At 37.9% G+C, this 21,431-nt stretch overlaps 1 protein-coding gene across 4 annotated transcripts; it reads right to left on the minus strand.

The window, feature by feature from the left end:
* Positions 1-19,937, minus strand: LOC109037530 (maltase A3). 4 transcript variants are annotated; one of them, XM_019052254.2, is made up of 11 exons: positions 19,832-19,937; positions 13,129-13,279; positions 11,525-11,704; positions 9,852-10,006; positions 8,847-8,972; positions 7,833-8,071; positions 6,413-6,611; positions 5,590-5,845; positions 3,473-3,668; positions 2,346-2,489; positions 1-905 (listed from the first exon to the last, which is right to left on the minus strand). In XM_019052254.2, exons 2-11 carry the CDS (start codon positions 13,277-13,279, stop codon positions 749-751), a joined length of 1,803 nt encoding a protein of 600 aa, XP_018907799.2. In that variant the 5' UTR covers positions 19,832-19,937; the 3' UTR covers positions 1-748. The 4 variants fall into 4 exon arrangements, with proteins under 4 accessions (XP_018907799.2, XP_072156583.1, XP_018907800.2 ...); XM_072300482.1 differs by lacking the exon at positions 19,832-19,937 and adding an exon at positions 14,075-14,165; XM_019052255.2 differs by lacking the exon at positions 19,832-19,937 and adding an exon at positions 13,953-14,092.
* Between the last annotated feature and the right edge of the window lie 1,494 nt (positions 19,938-21,431).

Here is a 21,431-nt window from a genome sequence, read left to right on the forward strand (position 1 = left end):
CAAGAATCATGACCTATATTCTGGTGGTTCATATTTACACTTTAGGTAAATAATAAATAATAAAATAAATTAAGTTGCTTATGAATACACGTGCTTACGTTTAAAACAAAAACCAACAATAAATAATGACAACTAGTAGAAATAAATAATGTAAACATCCTTATTTTTGATTTATCACAGCATCTGATACTCTAGGAGAGCAACCTAGAGTTTGCAGGAAATATAACACCTAATTAATACTATAAGTTTACAAATTGAAACAGAAATAAATAAATTAATAACTTAACCTTAAAATGAAATATAAATTAAGTAGGAAGTTTTGATTTGAACAATTATGAAACACTATGAGATGGTAAGTGCACAATTTGTTTCGCGCAGTATTCAAACCCGGCTTTAATTTTAGAATATTTCTCTCAAAAAATATTCCTCATTTGCATTAAACCACATGCTGTTCCTGAAAAAGCGGCTACTTTACAAAACTTTTGAAAGCTCATTTTCGTTTTTATAAAACAAAAATAAAAACTGATACTTCCACGAGAGAGAAAGTTGAAAGAAGTTTTACTCGGGATCAGATTGTCTTTCCTTTCTGGCTGAATATATGTATATCCGCCTACATTCATCCTGTCACGTCATTAGGGGCATAAAACATTGTATTGCGTCCGGTTCAAAATTATGCAAATCTCACACAGTTACGTGCCTTGGTGTAGGTGAGAATTAGAATGAAAGTTGGAATTTAGGTGGGTGCACTTCAATAAGAAAAGCTGGATGCCATTTCGTCGAGTTCTTTATCATCATCTTCTTCACTGAGCGTCATTAGACTGTCCATGACTCCCTCGTTTCCAGCGGTAAAAAGCACGAGTCCAGCCTTAGGACGCAGCTTAATTTTGTCTGCGAGTAATTTACGCCTGAAAAAAACCAATTATTCCTTTTAAAGATAGTATGAAATAATTTTTTCTTGCATTAATGCCTTGCTTGCGGGAGGAGAGAGTAGTAAGGAAGGGATTTTTCGAGTTCAGAGCTGTAACCAGAATCAGTTCTACCCTGGTAAAAATTGGCGATAAAATATCATAGGAAATTGGCGTTTCAAAATACCATAGGAATTCTTATAGCCGGCTAAAGAAGGCTACAGAAAATCATATAGCTGGCTATAGAATGCGGAGAAAAGCATACGGCCGGGCTATACGAAGCGATAAAAAATTATGCAGCCGGGCTATAGTTCCGCTCGCCGGGTTTTACACTTAATCGCCTTAATCTCTCTGGTTTTTCGCCACCGATTATAATAGGCTATAAGAAATTATGTAGAAATTCATGTGCTTTGGAAATCATTAAGTTTAATACGGAACCACCTTAATATTTACAAAACACACATAATATTTTCCTTTAATACATATTTTTTTTCATCGATTAAAATGAGAACAATCCATACAGGATGTGCAAACATTTCAAAATCATGAGTTGAATAACGCTGACTCCGCCAGATTAAATTATTAGAGCCTAACACAAAGCGGAGCGGCGACGCACTGGCGCCTACAAACCTAACAGGGATACTTCACGTATTGCGCAACGCGTGAAGTATCCCTGTTAGGTTTGTAGGCGCCAAAGCGCGTTTCGCGCTAGCTGCCCGCCTGCCGCGCCACGGCGCTTGAAGCAACTATTTCTCACCAGAGGTATTGCACAATGCACAGTATCATACGAAACTGCAGGCGCTCTAATATATTAGGAATGGCAGGCATCCATCAAAAGTACCGAGCTTTCCTCGCGAAATAAATCAAGATACTACGGCCCAAAAAGAGAGCAGTAGTCAAAAAACTCACTAAGTCCTAGCATCCGTAATTAGTAACGTTTAGCATACACTTTATCGCCTGGCTGTTGCTTAATCGCCATCGGCTGTAAGAGGCTGTAAGAAATTGTAGCCGGCTATAGAAGCTATTGGAAATCTTACAGCCGGCTGTAGGTCTATGATATTTTGGAACAGAGATTCTACTGCCAATTTTTACCAGGGTATAACTTTTCGGCTTGGTGAAAATTTATCGAAAATGAAGTGATCCCCCTAAAAAGTAAAATTTCATGGACAACCAAAAAGAAGCTTTTGATTTCAAACAAACTCCTCAATTTCATTTATTATGATATAAAAACGCTGAGATAAATTCGTACTTTATTGAGAGATTGCGTTAGATATTAAAATGAACGATCAAAAGGGCTTCCAAAGAGAGAAGAAATGAAATATGAATTGGATATCATTTAAAGGAAAAAAAATTATCTGTTGATTTTTTCCCCATTAGAAAAACCAAATACAGTATTGCCCGCACAAACATAAAATACTTTTCAAATATGTGAAAACTCACCCTTGTGTGTATCCTGAGTTTATGCTCGCCGAATAAACAGTCAAGTATTTCGGCAGTGATCCTTTTTTCTGAAGACCTTCGGTCGTTTCGATCTCGCTGCCAATGTTGACCACAACAACGTAGGTAGGGTTCTTTTCATAGCTCCTTAAATCATAAAAATGTAAGCAAATTTCAATATTAAATTAATCAAAATACGACCGATAAAAGTACTCACTGTGTACAAGAAAAATGATGTCGTTTCAGGAGAGCGGAGCACTATTTGTGAATAGTGGATGTCATAGTTTTTACAGCACTCTGTGCGAAACATTTAAATGTACCGATTAAAAATACGTGAAAATATTTATCACCAACTCAGAGCGATGCAACGTTACATTGATGCTAACACCTGAATGCAACCAGTGGCGTGGCGTGCCTTGCGACGTATCGAATGTTCTACCATTTAAACATATGGTAAGGAATCAATGATAAAGGTGTTCGCTGTAAACACCCTGTCTATCGATCCTTTCCCATAGGTTTAAATGGCAGAATAATCGATACATCGCAATTTACGCCACGCCACTGACCTGAATGCAACTACTCGGTCTTCAGGGACGTCCTTGTTGCATACAGGATAAACTGAAGGCGCTCCGCCTTTTCTTGAACCGCGACAATGCGCCGCGCCGCACAGTGGATCAAGTCAATGAGGGAGGTCGGACAAAATTTGGGAACTTTAAAAGCTTATAATTCCGTTCATACACAGCTTTGAGGTTTTAAAAAAGGTTCCATTGGTTTCCTCGTGAGAGTTTCTTTAAGAAATGACCCCTTAAAATATAAAATGTGGCGAATTAAACATCAAAAGTTGCAGGTTTAGTCAAAAATTTCATGTTCGAACTCTGATTGACTCGCTCCACTGTGCGCCGCTATAAGTCTTCAAAAATGTATTTAAAGAGCGCTGATGCAATTAACAAATCTTTGAACAATATACAGCATGAAATTCATGCTTTTACCTTATTCGAGTATGATAGGTCAACAGAATTTTTGTTTTTGGGGTCGCATGCAAATCCATTTACCGTGGATGAACAATTTAGACCAAAAATAATGTCTATAATGAACGAGCTTTGTGAACATAAATTGAATTATTGCCGTACCTAGTGAAAGCTAGAACGTATTTAGACAGAGCGAATACATTCAGATCTCCATGCTGGATTGTTGCTGCCTCTTTGAGCGCTACGAGTTGTTGGTAGACCCTGAAGTGACTGCGAATTTCTCTCTTGACATTCCTGTAGTTCAAACGCCAGTAATTCGGATTTACGGGCAACCAGGTTTTTGGATTTGTTGAGAAACCTGTAAAATTAATCATGAAAAATCATTTAACTTTTACTCAAAACATTACTTTCCCCAGGACCAATTGTTTATAGACAGTGTTTTAACACGCTTTTAAACATTTCTCAACGTTGCATAAGCTTTAATTTGGCCCTAATGTTTGATGCTTTGTGCAAAAAGATCGTTTAAAGTATTAAAATAAGAAATGAAAAAAAGGAAATAAAACTGCAATCAGTGAAACTGCATAGCGCCTAAAATCTCTGAAACTTTACAAGTTTATTTGTACTTAGTGACATTTGATGCAGCGGAAAATTTCCCTCACTGACGTTTTGACACATCCTCAATTAAATAACCTAAACATCCGAGTTTGACTGACCAGAAATTCTATTCAGCACGATTCCAAGTGCTTTTTTAGTTCTCTTGTCAGTGAAAAAACATATGTCGATGGTGAAACCACCAAATCACGTATTTCGGTTTGCGACGTTTCAGACTTCCTGCCATCCTCGATTTTTTAAATGAAAAACTACTCAACATCAATTGTTGAAAACTTCCTCGATTTTTCTTTTCCAAGTGAAGAAAACTCAGCGTGAACTTCAAGGAATGATACTAATTTGTTCTCGTTCAAATAAATAAAATGGTAGCGGAGATTTTTAAACAGCGCCAACCACGGCCGGATTCACCTACTTGCTGCCCGTGGGCCGCCTGTATTTTGCCGCCCCCTTCTCATTCGTTTTGAAACTCGATAAAAACCATCAAATGAACGTGTCAGCGGGGGAGGGGTGCATAAGACGCATTTACTCGTGTTGAACACATTTTTTGGGGAGGCCCTGTCAACACTACTAGTTTGCGCGAAAGTTAAGTTCCGTAAACCTATCTCTGTGTGGACAAGGCCTTCCATTCATAAGGAATGAACGAAAAAATTATGAAAGGACAAACATAAATGTGGATCAATGATTTTAACTTCCGCCGCCGACCGCTGCTAAACGCATTGTGTTGGACGCAACGCGTGAAGTATTCACGCAGTCTTGTAGGCGCTATGCGTTTCACACTGGCCGCAGTACCGGACGGTGTTTGGCGCAATGCGTAAAGTAGTCATGCATTCTTGTAGGCGCTATCAATTTCACGCTGACCGCCATGACCGTACTGTGTTTGACGCAATGCGTGAAGTATTCGTGCAGTCTTGTAGGCGCTTATATGTGTTACATGCCGATCGCCGCGCCGAGGGCTTCTCCTTTTCATCTCAAGTCCTCGTTATCATTTCTCTCTAAGTCGCGCCGTTCCAGGCCAAATTGCGTGTTTGGTCTCGCCCTTAACTCGACTTATTGAAGGTGCTGTCTCTTGTATCACTAAGAGACGACAAAATTAGAAATTACTATACTCTCAGGAAATGAGAGATTTTGTCGCATTTTCTCGTTTGTAATTTTGTTTTTATAAATCCGATTTTTTTTATACCTACAATTTAAAAAAATTTCAAATTTTTGCCGCCCCTTAGATTCGCCGCTATGGGCCGCGGCCCATGTGGCCACCCCCTTAATCCGGCCCTGGCGCCAACGAGATATACGAGGTCTGGTAGTTTCACCGTCGATATGTTAAGTTGCATTCTGTAAATTTTGGTTAAATGTTGCATATTGGTTTTGAAACAGGTAATTCCAAAAATACATGTTCGTACCAAATGTTCTGCGATTCAGACTGATATTATCTAAAATCTTGAGAGAAAAGCTTCATCTGCCGCGATACTCATCAAGTTAGCATGTTGTTAGTATCAATTGGACTACATTTTGCAATTTGGAGCTATAAATTCTCTGGCCTGGTTAAAAAACGACGTATGTGCCACTAGTTTCCCTATGCACATAAGTGTCCTTCCAGAAGAGCCAGAATTTATAGTTCCAAATTGCAAAATGCAGTCCGATTTATTGATTTCCAATCAAATATGATATTTTACCTGCGCTAGTCGTGTGGTCCCACTGGAATGGTGTTCGTTGAGGATCTCTTGTGAATCTGAGGTAGTTATCTTTCCCAACGCTCATTCCTTGTGGGTCAACGGTTTGATCCCATCGGATAAACGTATCCTCCATCCCAATTTCGTCTCCGTTATACGTCACTGAGGTACCTGGCAAGACCATCTGAATCATGTGTAGACCATCAAGTAACTCGATACCAAACCGTGATGCAACTCTCCTTTGATCATGATTACCCATCTAGAAAATTAAATGTGATATAAAAAACCATGACAGAATAGGGAAAAGTATCTTCCCATCAAACAACATTATTTATTTTTAGAGTAGACCTTATAAAAGTTTTAAAAAAAAAACCTTTATAGTTGTTAATGTATGTATATTCGAAAAAAACATTTAAGGAAGGAAAAAGGTTCGATTTCATCGATTCGCTAACAAAACACGTTAAACAAGTTTCTGGACACTATAAAAGAACTTACGGAGCTCACTGTTTGCCACACATTATAAGAAGAATGAAGAGACGTTTAAGTGAGTAAAATTGCATAGATCGTGGAATGAAGGCGTTTTGTAACTGATAGAAAAATTAGAGGAATTGCGAATATTTTCTTCTTCCTCCTTATGCCAAATCTGATCTATATTTCCTGATCTGAACCTGATCTATATTTCCTGATCTGAATCTGATCTATATTCCCTTATACAAATTCTCAAATTTTTTATTCATCGCTTGTTTTGTCATCTTGTATGTCTGATGGTGAATTATAGTTTTTAAAGTAAACGACGAATGAAATTGATTTATTCAAATGTACTTACCACCCAATTAGGCCATTTTCCAGCGGGTAAATTGTCGTACCATTTCATGATAACTTTTTCAAAATCATTGGCAGTAGATTGAGCGTTCAGGTCCGTAATGAAAAGGAAGTTGAAAGTGAAATGAGCTCCAGGATGTGTTGTGTTTCCGTAGTAGCCCATTGTTTTGTCGATTGGTGAATATGCCTCAGTCATCATAACCCTGCAAAATCATTGATGAGTAAGTAACATTGTGATCTTTCAACGTCAAAAAAGATAGCATGCAAGTGCTCCGAGATGCTAAAGTTGATACCACAGAAGCATGTGTTAACTTTACAAACGAATCGAGACGTGCGAAAACCGCTAATTTACATTTTTCTGGTTCTAAGTTTTTTTGAGTTCATAATACTATCGGAGTTGGTTGCAACCACGAAAAAGCGTTAAGACTCGTCTTCGGTTTTCCTTAATCCCAGTACGAGTCCTTTCATCACTTTTATTGTTGTATCAACTCTTTTAAAGTATGTATGTATGTATGAGCCGCTTTTACGGCGCGCTAGGGCGCTCTGCGACGCCTACTCTCCACAGGAATCTGTCATGGTAGAGATCCTCCGGAAGCTGGCATCTCTCCATCTCTTCACGGATGCCCTCTACCCACCGCTTGGCTGGACGCCCTCTCCGTCGCCTACCTCTTTTAGAGTATTATGAACTCAAAAAAACTTAAGACTGGAGAGATGAACGATAGCGATTTTTGCTCGTCCCGATTTAAATGAAACCTAAAATTAAGATATATGATGAGTTTCTTTTCACACAAATTTGAAAAATTCACGCTACTGAAATATGAAAATATTATCTTATACGGGAGAAAATCAAGCGTAAAAAAAGCAATGATGATCATAAAACTCTTTTTTTTTTGACCGATGAAAATACTAGGCTGAAGTTTTTAAATTGATGGTAGATGAATAAACTATTAATATATAGTAAGAACTATTCATTATTTAAGTCTTCGGGACATTTGAAATAGGTGGAAAAAACCTAGTCACTTATGATTAGCACGCTTAATAGGAATTCACGCAAATACTAGAGAACAAATTTTGAAAATTCAAAGTAACCACAAAATATTTTAAAAAAGATATGACATACTTCGAGTTAATGATAACGTTAAAGACTCATTTTTACATCTTGGTTAAACCTTGATCGGGTTTGGTTAAAAATTAGTAAGATACGCATTAATTTTAAAATTAACGTGTTCCTCTCTAATCACTAATAATAGCTCATTTAAAAAAGAACTTAGAGGTCCTAAAAAACTTGGTAGATTATCCTGTCTTTGAGTTGACTTTAAACATTTTTTCTTACATCGATGTGTATACCTTCCTCTACTTTAAAGTCACATCTCAAGCGTTAAGTTGTTTTCTGGGAGAAAATTAAAATATTGCCATCATCTAACCTAGGGTGTCCATCTTTCTTCGTGTATTCGTCGAGGACTTTTCTCCACTGTTTAATCATGTCGTAAGTCTCAGGTTGATCGGCAATGTAGATGTGTTGGTGATAGTCGTGGTTCCATGGTTCCAAAGTGGTGCCATCTACCGGTGGCTCGTCTAAGAATCTCTCGTCCTCGAACAACGCTAGTACGATATCCATTCGAAAACCGTCCACACCCCTATCCAGCCAAAACCGCAATATGTTCTATAGTTTTAAACACAGGTAAAACCATTAAATTAGCATGAAGAAGCATAAGAAAGCAGAAAGGTTGGGGTGTAAGCATCGACATACTTAGACATAATACTGGATCATCGTAATTAAGTCATTTTTCCAAGACCCAATCAACACATAAGATATATGCCTCAAACCATTATTTTTAATGCAGTTGCGCACAAATAATACAATGGCGTGGAGCAAATTGCATAAGGGCCGTAAATGCAAAGTAGGAGTCAAATATATTTCCTCAGGGACTATTTTTACTTGGCATAACCCTTAATTCACATGAGGAATGCTGGAGGTAGCGGTAGCCGTTAAAAAAAATTAACATTCATCTTGAATTCAAGAACATTTGTGAAAGAGCAACCACGCAGGATGTACCGATGATTGAAAAATTGTATCATTTTTTTTCAGTTTTCAATTATTAAGGTACATGATCCGCCAAAAAAACCTAGTAAGGCGGTATAGGAACAAATCACAAGTTGAACTTCGGCGCGTATGATAAAAGTAGTTTATTTTAGAAATGTCACTTATAAATCGCCTTCATTTCTGCACGATGCGATTTTTCTTGCACGCGGGTTGGAATAGTTACCTGATCGAATTATGAGTCAACGATTGATTTTATTGCGAAAGAGAGTAAATCTTATCTAAGAAGGAAACTAAGTAGGATCTCATTACTCGATTGTGAAGAGTATTGGCATACTTCAAAAAACTAATTAAGCTAAACGGACTAAATTATGGGCAATGGTGAGTGTATCCGTACCTTCATCTCTTCAACAAGGTATGGGCTGCGGTAGTTGAGATCAGGCTGTTTCTTGTGGAACTGATGAAGGTAGTACTGCTGTCTCTCAGGGTGCCATTCCCAAGCTGAGTAGCTGAATCCGGAGATCTGAAAGACACGATAATCACCATTATTGAAACACGATTTCGCGTAAATACATAGAGATAAATTATCTTAAATATTTATTTCAGCGAGTTCATAGTCACTTTGTCAGGTGATTATTAATGTTGAATGATAACTTACTTTTTATTCTTCGGTCCTAATAATATGTTAGCACATACACAGTCCTGATATATGCAACACATTAGGACCGAGGACTAAAAAGTATAAGTTTTAATTCAATATCTTGAATATCCTTTGTTAGCATTGTGAATAGAGAATGAATAAGTTACTGCAGTGGAATATACATGTTCTTTTACTCCAACTCGACGAACATGTAACAAATAAACTGCGAAGCCAGTGGTGGCATTTGCTATCGCCGCGATAGCGGGTTAGAGGTGGCCATTCGATTTGTTTTAGATTCGAACATGTTACATGAACTTAATGGGTTTAACTCCTACCTTTGCCCAATTGTGATTAATTAATAGTTTCCTCAAAAAATATGTTGAATTGGCTAAACAAATCAGACAGCAAAACTAATCATTCGTCGTAAATTATTAGCCAAGATCGACGCAACTGATCTCTGAGAGAGCCTTTTACAGTCATTGGTAGGCTATTGATCTGCAATATTGGTGTACCTAGTCGCATCTGCCTGAGCTGAACAGCCCCCTCCCCCTTAGTTTTGCCTGCTGAAAACTAACTAAGTTTGCAGTCATGCACTAATACTCAGTAGAAATCAAATTTACTGTGATTGAAATCTTTGGGATTTTGTGTCCTTGACTTCCCCTCAGAATAATATGGACCCAGCATTATTCTACCACTACCACGACTATTGAGTTACTTATACAGTTCGGGCCACATTTTTAGTGTTTTTATTTCTTGACTTACCCAGTTGTTGGGTGGTTGTCTAGTTCCATTCACCATTTTGCCATCGTGCCAGACGTAATAATCTGTGTATGGGTCGATCTTTTGGACGGATTTTACGAACCACTCGTGCTCATCGCTCGAATGATTTGGCACAAAATCGAGAATAAGTTTTATATCTGAAATAATGAATTAGAAGAGCAAGTGTTAGCGTATTGTTAGCATTCCTAATTAAGTACACCCTTTCGCGTATCCCATTGAAATAGCGGTCAAATTTCGGTCAGTGATGAACAGTATGGCTTGACTATACTGAAAGTACCTGCAGCTAATCTTTTGTGCTTGACACTCTGTACTCTTTTGTTACTCACTCTGTACATTGTACGCGTTACCCCCCCCCCCCCCCCCCCATGCATTAGGTACAACTAGTCCAAGCTCTCTCGTCTTCCAAATTTAAATATATGTCCGAGAGATTTACGTGGTCAACTAATTAAGCTACTGGGACTTCTTCCTGCTGAAAGGTCCAAAGAATTTGAATGAATAAAAAAAAAAATACATGGCATACGTCTCGTTCAAAATTATCTCATCGGGTTACCCGGGCAAAATGACTCAAATTCTTCAGGACCAGTACGTTATTACAATATACATGTTAACGAATGTCTTATTAACGTCGTCCGAGCCGCATTACCAATCACTGATATAATTACCTGTCAAATACTAACTTTGAACACGTACAGTGAACTCAAGAAGTTACCTACACACGATTATCGGAAGTATGTCGGAAGTTACAAGCAACAGTGCCATAACACTTTAAGAGTTGCGTTGGAGCTCACATGAATAAATTTTAACATGGCTGCCAGAAAGAACTATCGAATAATCTTTTTTCTTCGCTACATACGTGCAAAGCCCGCAACTTTTGCGTACATTCTGATAAGCCTGATATCGTTTCCCAGGACATTCCGCTGTTACTTTGAATTGTTACGTTTATTGGATATTTTCTTGGTAAAATGCATTGCATACAAATTGCACTTTTGTAACCTTACATAAGGCAGATGCTTGGTAAAATGGATGACCTCTATATTTACACAGTTTGTGCCCTTGAAGTTTATGCGAAGTTACGGTGGTCAGGCTTATTCACTGAAAAAAGCGACCTAATTATTTGTCCCTTCATTTGTTCTTTTTCTTATACACAGTTTCCTCATCTACCTGATTACGACAGCCCGGGGTTCATTCGTGGTATTACCTAATGAAAAAATGCCGATAAATTTAGTAAATATTTAAACGTAGGTACTTAAACGACTAATATTACAGAATGTTCAGAAGAAAAAAAGTTTGATGAAGGACTTTTCTGAAATGTCAACACGGAAAAAAAGTGTAGGGGTTGTCCTCTTAAAATTGTGGCACTACCACAATTTGTTGTATGATACGGACATTTCTGATAAATTGCGGTAGAATCGCAACTCAAGTCAAGGTAGTACCGCAACATTTGGGTTAGTAACCTAATTTATCGGGGTACGACTACGATTAATTCGTGTACTACCACAATTAATTGGAAATGTCCATATCACACAACAAACTCGTGCATTTTTTTATCCGCTGAAATAAAAACAAGTTTGCTACACCATTTTCATTGGATTCCTTTAGAGCGCGAAGAACGCGGTCATGAACACGGTAATGAAATAACGGGGGAAAATCCTTACCTTGAGCGTGCAAAGCATCCTTGAGTTTTTCAAAATCAGTCATTGAACCGAAGATAGGTTCAATATTGGTGAAGTTCGATATGTCGTAACCAAAATCGGCCATCGGCGACTGGAATATCGGCGAAAGCCATACCGCACCGACTCCGAGCTTTTTGAGGTATGGAACTTTTTCTGCTATACCTGGTCATGAATGAAATCACGGTAAACATTAGAAAATAAATTTAAACATGTCACGTAGTACTGTTGATGTCGCAGACAAGTAGTGAAATCGGGCATTTTGTCAAATGCCTGGGCAGATAGCTAAATTTTGATTGTCTACAAAATTGTGTGAATTTATGGCGGACTGAGGTCATATTCGGCTTCAGCAGGAAAAATTGAGTGGGAAAACATGTATTAGACACTTCAAAAAAATTTTTACCCCTCGTTAAAGCGGCGAAACAACTAAAATATCTAGAAAACGCTAAAAAAGGGTAAAATGACTGTGAAAAATCCCAAATAATTACGTACGTCTGCATCCGAAAACGAAGCTCAACATATGATAGGTGTTTCCTATGTACTTTTTTACGCTGAGTCGGAAAATGCTATTCATTTTCCTCCATCCTATCAGGATTTTCCGGAAAATCGATTTTCTTGTATGAAAAGAGGGTTTTCCGGGGAAAACTCAATTTTCAGGAAATGAACCTCAACATGTGACGGATGTTTTTCTATGTGTTTTTCAACGCCGAGTCCGATAATGATGACAAAGTTTCTGAGTTACATCAGGATTTTCCGGAAAATCGATTTTCTCGTATGAAAAGAGGGTTTTCCAGGGTAAACTCAATTTTCAGGTAATAAACCTCAACATGTGGCGGATGTTTTTTACGTGTTTTTCAACGCTGAGTCCGAAAATTATGTCAAAGTTGCTCCATTACATCGAAATTTTCCGGAAAATCGATTTTCTCGTAGAAACAGGGTTTTCCGGGGTACCGAGTTTTCCCTGGAAAGTTACCTGTTTTAACGGGAAAAATTTAGTTCCTCAGAAACTCGTAGTGTAATAGAGGGAAACGGTTATGATTTTCGTATTCACCGTTAAACAACACATAAAAAACATCCGCCACATGTTGAGGTTTATTACCTGAAAATTGAGTTTACCCTGGAAAACCCTCTTTTCATACGAGAAAATCGATTTTCCGGAAAATCCTGATAGGATGGAGGAAAATGAATAGCATTTTCCGACTCAGCGTAAAAAAGTACATAGGAAACACCTACCATATGTTGAGCTTCGTTTTCGGATGCAGACGTACGTAATTATTTGGGATTTTTCACAGTCATTTTACCCTTTTTTAGCGTTTTCTAGATATTTTAGTTGTTTCGCCGCTTTAACGAGGGGTAAAAAATTTTTTTGAAGTGTCTAATACATGTTTTCCCATCAATCTTAGCTAGAATATTTGACAGTTTGCCTAGGCATTTGACAAAATGCCTGATTTTACTATTTACCTGCGACATTTACAACGGATTGTGGGGGATAGGAAACTGTGGCGGTTAGGCGTCGCAGAGCGCCAGGGAGCACCGGAGAGTGTTGTAAAAGTAGCTTTATGTATGTTAGACAAAATAATCAAAATTACCTCTTAAATCGCCGACACCATCTCCGTCACTGTCTTTGAAGGACCTCGGGTAAATTTGATAGATCACTGACGTCTGCCACCAATCCATGGGGGCTGGTTTTTGTCCTTGAACCAGCAAACATATCGCCGAAAATATCAAAAATTGCAACATCTGCACACAAAAAACAAACAAATGTTCAAAATAATAGAAAAGATTGTATAATCTAAAGGAAAAAGTACACGCACACGAATAATATTGCAATTGTAATCATCTTCTTTGATGAAGGAGGAAAAACGAAGTGTGGACTGGTTTAACAGAGAGAATTTTTCAATCCGTTTCTTAAAAAAAAAAAAAAAAAAAATTAAATGAATAACTGAGTTATGAGTTTTATCAGTCCCTACGGGTGCTCCTTACATTTTTCTGTCAAAATATCAAAGCGTAAGCAAAATGCTTAGGACTACTGCTTGGAAGTAAGTATTATTTTTACATTCCGCCAAATAGGAGAAGACAGCCCACCGCCGATTTCTTCAGGTTTTATCATAATAGTATATCAGTGCCTCTCTTCCAAATTTGATCCACGTGTATTAATAATTCATATGGGACTGAAAATGGGAAAAAATCATCCTCAAATACAAGAACTTCAATTCTGACAATTTTGGGCCGTTTGTTCTGTAAAATTACAATCGGAGAGTTCATTATCACCTATTTTCGTCAGAAATAAGGGCTTAAACTTTAAAAAAAAATTAAGTATGTTTTATCCGAAACACGAAAGTTATAAGAGCACCTAGTATACTTTTGAAAATATTAATTCGATTACGAAAATGAAAGGTAAAATATGAAATACAAATCTGCGAAATCAGTGATTAAGATACACGTTTTGTATGATTTGCACTATTGATTTTAGCTCACGTCATTCCCTCTCTCACACAGTAAAACTACACGACTGAACGTAAACATTTTGCTCACTAGCGGTTTGCAATATAATGTCTTGATGGACGAAATGCCGTTGCTACTCCAGTAAGCACCCATTGAGCCTGAACAGGTCGCATGGCGAACGCAACGAGACCATGAATCGAGATCGTGTTGTCAAATGTTTTCCGTCAGCAATATTTTGAGACAATGGACACTTTTATGAGAATCTTCATCTGTTCAAATGGGGTCTAGATTGAAAAATTCCCTCTCGAAAATTAATTGCCAAAATATTTTTAACATAAATTGCGGTATTTTCACATTTACTTCCCCCATAATTAATGAGAGATAGAAATTTAAAAAAAAAATTAGTAATCCTAAAACGATAACGCTCTGTGAGGCACTCCATACACTATTTAAACTTGTGTATTTTAGAGGAATATTTATCGCAAAAAGTGAGTTTGCGAACTTGAAACACTCATAAGATAATGCTTGAGCGTGTACCTCAACATCAGTTTATGAATTTAATACTGAAAATACGTATTTAAAATTCATTTTCGGCAATGTGCTTGGTATTACTGGATTCAGAATTGGAACAGTGTTGAGAAATGGCCCTGGTGAGTTTTTAAATGAGCAATACTAATTATAGAACTTGAATAAGAAAAAAGTCTTCAAATTTTAAGGTTACAACACGTGAAAAAATTGTTAAAGTAAGTATACAAATAATGAAACCGTTTTATAGTTTTTTATGTACAAATTTCATTTCGATTTTTAAAGTTTGCATCAGTGAATTTTCATATGAGTTTTATTCAGGCACAATTTTGTATTAGGTGTATTTTGCACCATTACTTAGTAATTTACATCAATGTACACGATTATTGGAATTTGGCAAAATTTTGATTTATTTTTCAAACATACTAACCCTTTTCACATTAAAGCTACGAATAAAAAGCATAGAAATCCTCAAGCGTTTCCTAATTCGTAAATTTCAACTTTTTTATTTTTTTCTAAGTCCGATGATTGCAATAGTCACTGCCGATGGGAAAATTTTATCTGCACAACAGATTCTCAATACTCGACGCATTTGTAGGAATTTGCTGGACACAATAGTAATAACACACAAGTGGTCATTCTCATTCATTTTTCTTAAGCTCACTGGAAAAAAAAAACACATTCGATCTAGAGTCCGGACTCTTAAAAACATCGACAAATAAAATACTCTTGATTCAATCGGATTTTAGCTCAAATCAAGAACCAAGCCTCTTAATTTGAGCGGATTTTCTTTTAATTTAAGCAAAAATCTGATTGAATCAAGAGTATTTTTTCTTGTCAATGTTTTCAAGAGTCTGGACTCTAGATCCAATGTGTTTTTTTTTTTCAGTGCTGGAAGGGAAAAAACGGGGTCTCTAAAATAATTTGATTCTGTGTGGACGAGATTTAGCAACAATGAGGAATAGTATCGGTTACGAGCTGATTCACGAGTGGAGATTTTCATTTCAACGACTAATCGACATTCTCAAGGAAGACACTGATGCGACGCATCGAGGCATTTTAATTTTCCATCGGAAGCAATGCCACATCTAGATACTATGAGGTCATTACCATAGCACAGCGGAGTCTGAGGATGGGCGTAGGTCGCACTAATTCGATAGAGGACCAATTATCTCTCCTTGATGCTCTGAAAATCCGGAGGGAAAAGGTAGGCATTGATTTTGACGAACAGGAACAATTAAAAGATTCCTTCAAGCCTGCCGTTTGGCACTTTCTACCCGCGCCTCCGGTTTCTTCTCCAATTATGAGATTATCGGTGGTTTCACAGCGTCAAACTTCAGCAATTTTATTTAATAAGTAATTATTGGCACTTTTACAGTAATTATTTGAGCTTGCTAACTCTCAATATTAGCCTTGGAGCCGGCATCCATTTGTAAATTGACTTTCTTTTTCCGCGTTAAAATGATATCGGTAATGAGCAGTGGCGTGGCGTGAATTGCGATTTATCGATTGTTATGACATTTAAACCTATGGTAAAGAATCGATTATTAAGGTGTTCGCTGCGAACACCCTGTTTATCGATCCTTTTTCATGGGTTTAAGTGGCATAATAATCGATATATCGCAATTCACGCCCCGCCACTGGGAATGAGCGAGACGTCCCCTCGGAGCGGCTCATTGTAAGTTTAAAACAATACTATAAGATATTGAAATTCACAACATCCTATGGTTAAGATGAGGCTATGCCTGGCCTTGTCGGGTTGACATAGTTTAAATAATTTGTCACTTTTGTCAGGACAGGACTTTAGGTAGATGGGTCTGATAGAAATGAGTCTCATGTTAAAAATTTTTTCATCCCATTTTTCGGGTTTATTGCCCTAAATTTAAATCGAGATGTATAGAATTTTCCATTTTTTGCGGGTGTTTCGATAAACTTAGCGGTACCTTGATTGCGACATTTCGAATTGCCACCCATACCTCAATCAAATGGAGGAAAGTCTGCCGATGACCTCAAAATTCAATGATTTTTTTTCTTTCATTTTTTTTCATTTTCCTAATCAATTAGCTTGCAGAGTGATGTTCACCTCTTGTATGAAGGATAATTCAATAAGATACCTAATTATGTATCATGACTACAATTAAAATTCTATAAGGCTATTTGGGGGGGGGGGGCAATTCAATATTTTTAGGTTAAAGATTTTTTCAAATAATATTTCGTAAAGAAGAAAGAGTCAAGCTTCCCTCCTAAGAATGTCTGCAGATGTAAATCTCCTTTTTTTGGGTGCGTGTCAATCGTGTCATCAACTTACACGTGGAATCTGGTTCGATTCCTGGTAAACATGATTTGAGATGAAAAAGCTACCCTACATCTCTGTTTTTCACAATCCACGAACAAAATGTTACCATAAGGGTAAGTCTATGCATGTACATCACATAGATGTACCAAAAATCTCAGGACAGTCACTTGAAAATAAAGAAAAATAAAATAATAATAAAACACACGAGCAGGAATAGTTTATAATAGCACAGATGTCCGAATCCATTGGAATTTTATACATCAATCATTATCTCTAAAAGTGAAGATGTAATATTCCTTATTTGCTTTTTCGCGCATACCTCTTTTCACACGATATAGCACTCATATAAGTACAGGGTAAAATTGGACTTCATTTTGCAATAGGGAACTATAAATTCTAACCCGGTCTAAAAACAACGTATGAGCCATTAGTTTCCCTATGCAAATGAGTGTTTTTTCTGATAAACCAAAAATTGTAGTTCCGAATTACAAAATGCAGTCTAAATTAATCAGCGGCTTACATAAATGCCGTGAATGATACCTTCGGACCTTGTTTACAGGACTCTAACTAAACGAGACTAAAACACAAAATGACCAATTTGAAAATGATACCGCGTTAAATATGCCTAGCCAACGTAGAACTGACCGAGACTGATTGCTTTCATTATGATTTAAGCATGAACAAGTCTAACGATCATCGAGTTACTGATCGGTATGGAAGTATTTTGGCGGCTTGTCAAGACCCATTGTTAATGGAGCAGAGACTGACCCTCTGGTCGTCATTACTGGATTCACTGTCAAAGTCATTTTTGGTGGGCATATAAAAATGCCTTCTTTGGTAGCCCGCTTGGATTTTAGCTGAGTACAAGTAAGATTCTTTCATAGAGAGAGCTTCACGGGGCACATGCACTGCCGTTAAATGCTCTCTCTCGCAAAGAATAATCGGTTGTGAAACATTTCGGAGGCGTCGCACAGTGGATCAAGTCAATGGGAGAGGTCGGACAAAATTTGGAAACTTTAAACGCTTGCAACTCCGTTTTTACAAAACTTTGGAGTTCTAAAAGCGATTCCGTGAAATTTTCTTTTCACAGCACCTCTTGAAATTCAAAATGTGACGTAATAAACATCAAAATTAGCAGTTTTTGTCAAAAATTTCATGTCAGACCACTCTAATTGACTCGATCCACTGTGCGTTTTCCTCCTAGCAACTAACTGCATCGCTGAGATGGGTTGCGATAGAGGTAAAAAGATACTATCTCAAAGCCAACCCGAAGACTAGTCAAAAAAATCAAAACAGCACATACTAAAGTAACCGATATATCGTTGGGTATTACCCCTTGAGTGGACCTTGATTTTTTGGCGAGCGTATAAATTTGCGGACACTGAACATGTTCTTCCGTCACATCTTAATTGGATGCCGGAATGTACAAAGTGACCACCGCGGTCTGCGCGACATTTTTATGAGGACTTGTGTACAGATTGATGCAAAGTTTCCGCACCACCTGAAAACTTCAAGAGTTCTTACCCCTCCTTACGGTGGACCGCTCAAAATTTTAGGTGGTAGACAATTACTTTTCTTTAACCTAGGAGCACTCACATGACTTCAAGTCTTCATCACAATTTTTCGAAAAGTTACAGAGATGATGCCTGAAAGTTGGCAATGCGGAACTTTTGGATCACCCTGTACGTTGGTCCAAGACATTCTAACAAATTGGACCTTTCGATAGACGCAAGAGAATAAAGTCAACTAATGGGAATCGAACCATATGGATCAAAACGGACCATACGAGCCATCGGTTGCTCTTCAACAGCTTGAGAGCAAATGTATGCCACTTTTTTCTTAATTAATCATTGTTATGACAGTTCACAACAGCTTCATAACAGTTGATGTGCCAAAAATCGCCAAAAGTGCTTATTTTTGACATTTTCTCTTAAAAGTTCTGGCAATTTCGCGAGTCAATGATGAATAGTGCAGAGAGAACAGGAATAATTGATTTCTCTCTCAAGAGCGAGTTTCCGAGACAACAGTCTCATTGCAAATCATTTTAAGCTTCAAAATTTGGCTCATCTACCACACTCGCAACTATGTGAGCATGCACACGCCAATTAATAATTGTGCTACTTAGATTCTGACCTTGTTTTCAGGTCCAACCACTCAATAGATATCTTACTCATATTTGATGAAAGTCTACCATATCTTTGATCTGTTCAATAGTATTATTTTATTAACAACAAACGTTATACAACGTCTAATAACGTTATACAATCGCGGCTAGTTCCTTTGAGTATCTCTGAGTATATAGATCGAGTCTAGCAAAACGAAACCAAGTGTTTTGAAAAACAAGGAGTCTATTCGTTGTATATAAATCCATTATTTATCATCTCCAAAAAAAACAGTTATCGTTTTAAAATTTTGATTTTATTAAACTGCAGCACCCTAGTTTGTTCATTTCCAATCAATACTATCAAAAAATCATTTTTTAGAATTTTCAGTAAATTTTTTCTCATTCCGGAATAGAGGAAAAGCCAAACCAATTCAGAAGAAAAACTAACCCCATATTGATGCTCATCAAGTTCTTCAAAACAACTAACGAGCACACCCTAGTTTGCCGCAAAACTTATTTCTCCTCTGTTAAATTCGATCCGAAAGAACCATTTTGCACACAGAGCTAATGCAACTGGTTCGCTGGAGGGTTGAGGGATAAAAAAGGGATGTAAAGCAATCAATTAAACCAATAGTAAAGACCCACTGAAATAGACAATCCTTTTAACCAGAATAATAACATTAAATAAAACCATCAAAACGACCTCATTTGAGGTATTAAAATTAAAATAATTCTCACTAAAGATAAACGCCTTTTGCCATAATTGATTTAAAAGATCAACACTTACTTCAAGCTTTTCAATGATGATCTTGAGTTTTCTACCAAACTGAAAAACGAGGGGGGGGGGGCTTTACTATTGGTTGAGGGTTAGGGTTGGGGGTTAGGGTTGGGGGTTCCAAGATAAAAATAAACGGGTGCTTACTTGAGTGGGAGAGCTGCAACTGGAGACGATGAGCGGTGAACAAATTGTGAGAGGACATCCTGACAGCGGATTGTATATAGGTAAGGAAAAAGCGGAAGTAAGGGCTGCAAAGAGAGGAAGTGCTCGCGCCAAGCTAGCTGTGTCTCAGGCTGCCTTGTCTCCACAAGCACGCGCGGTGCGGATCGCTGTTCGAATCAGCGCCCGCCACCGGCCGCCGCGACGCACGATGGACCGAGTCCATGGGGGAGGTCGGACAAAATTTGGAAACTTCAAACGCTTATAACTCCGTCTATATCAAACTTTGAGGTTTTAAAAGTGGTTCCAATGGTTTCCTCGTGAAATTTTCTTTCAGAAACACCCCTTAAAATTTAAAATGTGACGAATTAAACATCAAAAGTTGCAGGTTTAGGTAAAAATTTCATGTTCGAATTCTCTGATTGACTCGATCCACTGTGCGCCGCGACGCCAGCCGACACCCGACATGGGTCAGACATCAAACCCGCGCCCCCGCGTCATTAGCATGCAGAAAATGAAGTCCTCGCTTGTGTCGCCGAAATTTCAAGTGATCCTCGCGCACACGAAAAGCACACGTTCACACTGTAAAGGTCTCGAGATTAGCAGTGTCCTCAGTGGACATTCAAGTCGTGCCCGGGAGCAGAGATGGAAAATTTCATGAAATTTATTCGCGGGAAATTTTTTGAAACTTTTAGGGATGCATTCAGGAGGCCATATAAATAGTGATCCTAGATTTTGACATTTTTCACCCCAAACCTGAGGCATTCATACGTTGCAAATTTCTTCGTTTGGTTTAGAGGTTAGGTTGGGGCTTTTCTCTCTGAGCTCCCCTTTGTGCCCCCCCCCCACCCCAATCGTGTATAGCACCTGAATACGGTAGCAAAATACTACCGCATCAACAGGAAGACCATTTCGAACGCTTCCGGATCTCCAAAGGTTCAGTTAGTGATTAAAAAATTAATAAAGTTCAAATTTTGTAAAATGTATTCGAGCCTTTTGAAATTTCATGAAACACGTGAAATTTTACTTCCTATCTCTGCCCGGAAGCTTCTTTTTTGCCAGATCTGAGCATAAGTTCGTTGTTCAGATGGGACATAATGTGATCAGGAATTGGGTGGGGTGAACCTTCTAAAAAATCTCCCTAAATACACTAAACATATCAAAATGCATCGAAATTATCAAAAATAAGTCAACTTAAGAATCCCTCATAAGGTGTGTTTGGATATCACGGGTCGTGATGTCACAAATGGTCTGATCGAGCGATAAGAAAGTTCGTGCCGGCTTTCGTAAACTTAGATCAAATCACTTTTGAATTCCTCTTTTCCGTTCCCTTTCTCATGCCGCTCGTTCTCTGACGTACCTTTCATCCCCCGGTCAATTTCAATTCATATTCTTTATAACCGGGGGAAAAATTGTACTTTCAATCGTTCGTGATACCATGGAGGCCAATCAGGAGTGGGCTCCCGCATGGCTTAAAATTTTACCATATAATATAAAATCATAAGAATAATGCGTAACGCATAACGCATAACACCTGAGGCGCGAAGCGCTTTGGGGGATCGTGGCCCCTAGTTCACAATGAAGG

The sequence above is a fragment of the Bemisia tabaci genome, chromosome 5 (genome assembly GCF_918797505.1).
Source record: "Bemisia tabaci chromosome 5, PGI_BMITA_v3".
NCBI lineage: Eukaryota > Metazoa > Arthropoda > Insecta > Hemiptera > Aleyrodidae > Bemisia > Bemisia tabaci.

Coding starts and splice junctions, on each gene's coding strand:
- LOC109037530 (XM_072300482.1), bottom strand. CDS start 14,137: ATGGGTGCTTACTGGAGTAGCAACGGCATTTCGTCCATCAAGACATTA. Junction 8,973..9,851: donor GACAACCACCCAACAACTGG/GTAAGTCAAGAA, acceptor CGTGTCTTTCAG/ATCTCCGGATTCAGCTACTC. Junction 2,490..3,472: donor TACGTTCTAGCTTTCACTAG/GTACGGCAATAA, acceptor TTATGATTTAAG/GAGCTATGAAAAGAACCCTA.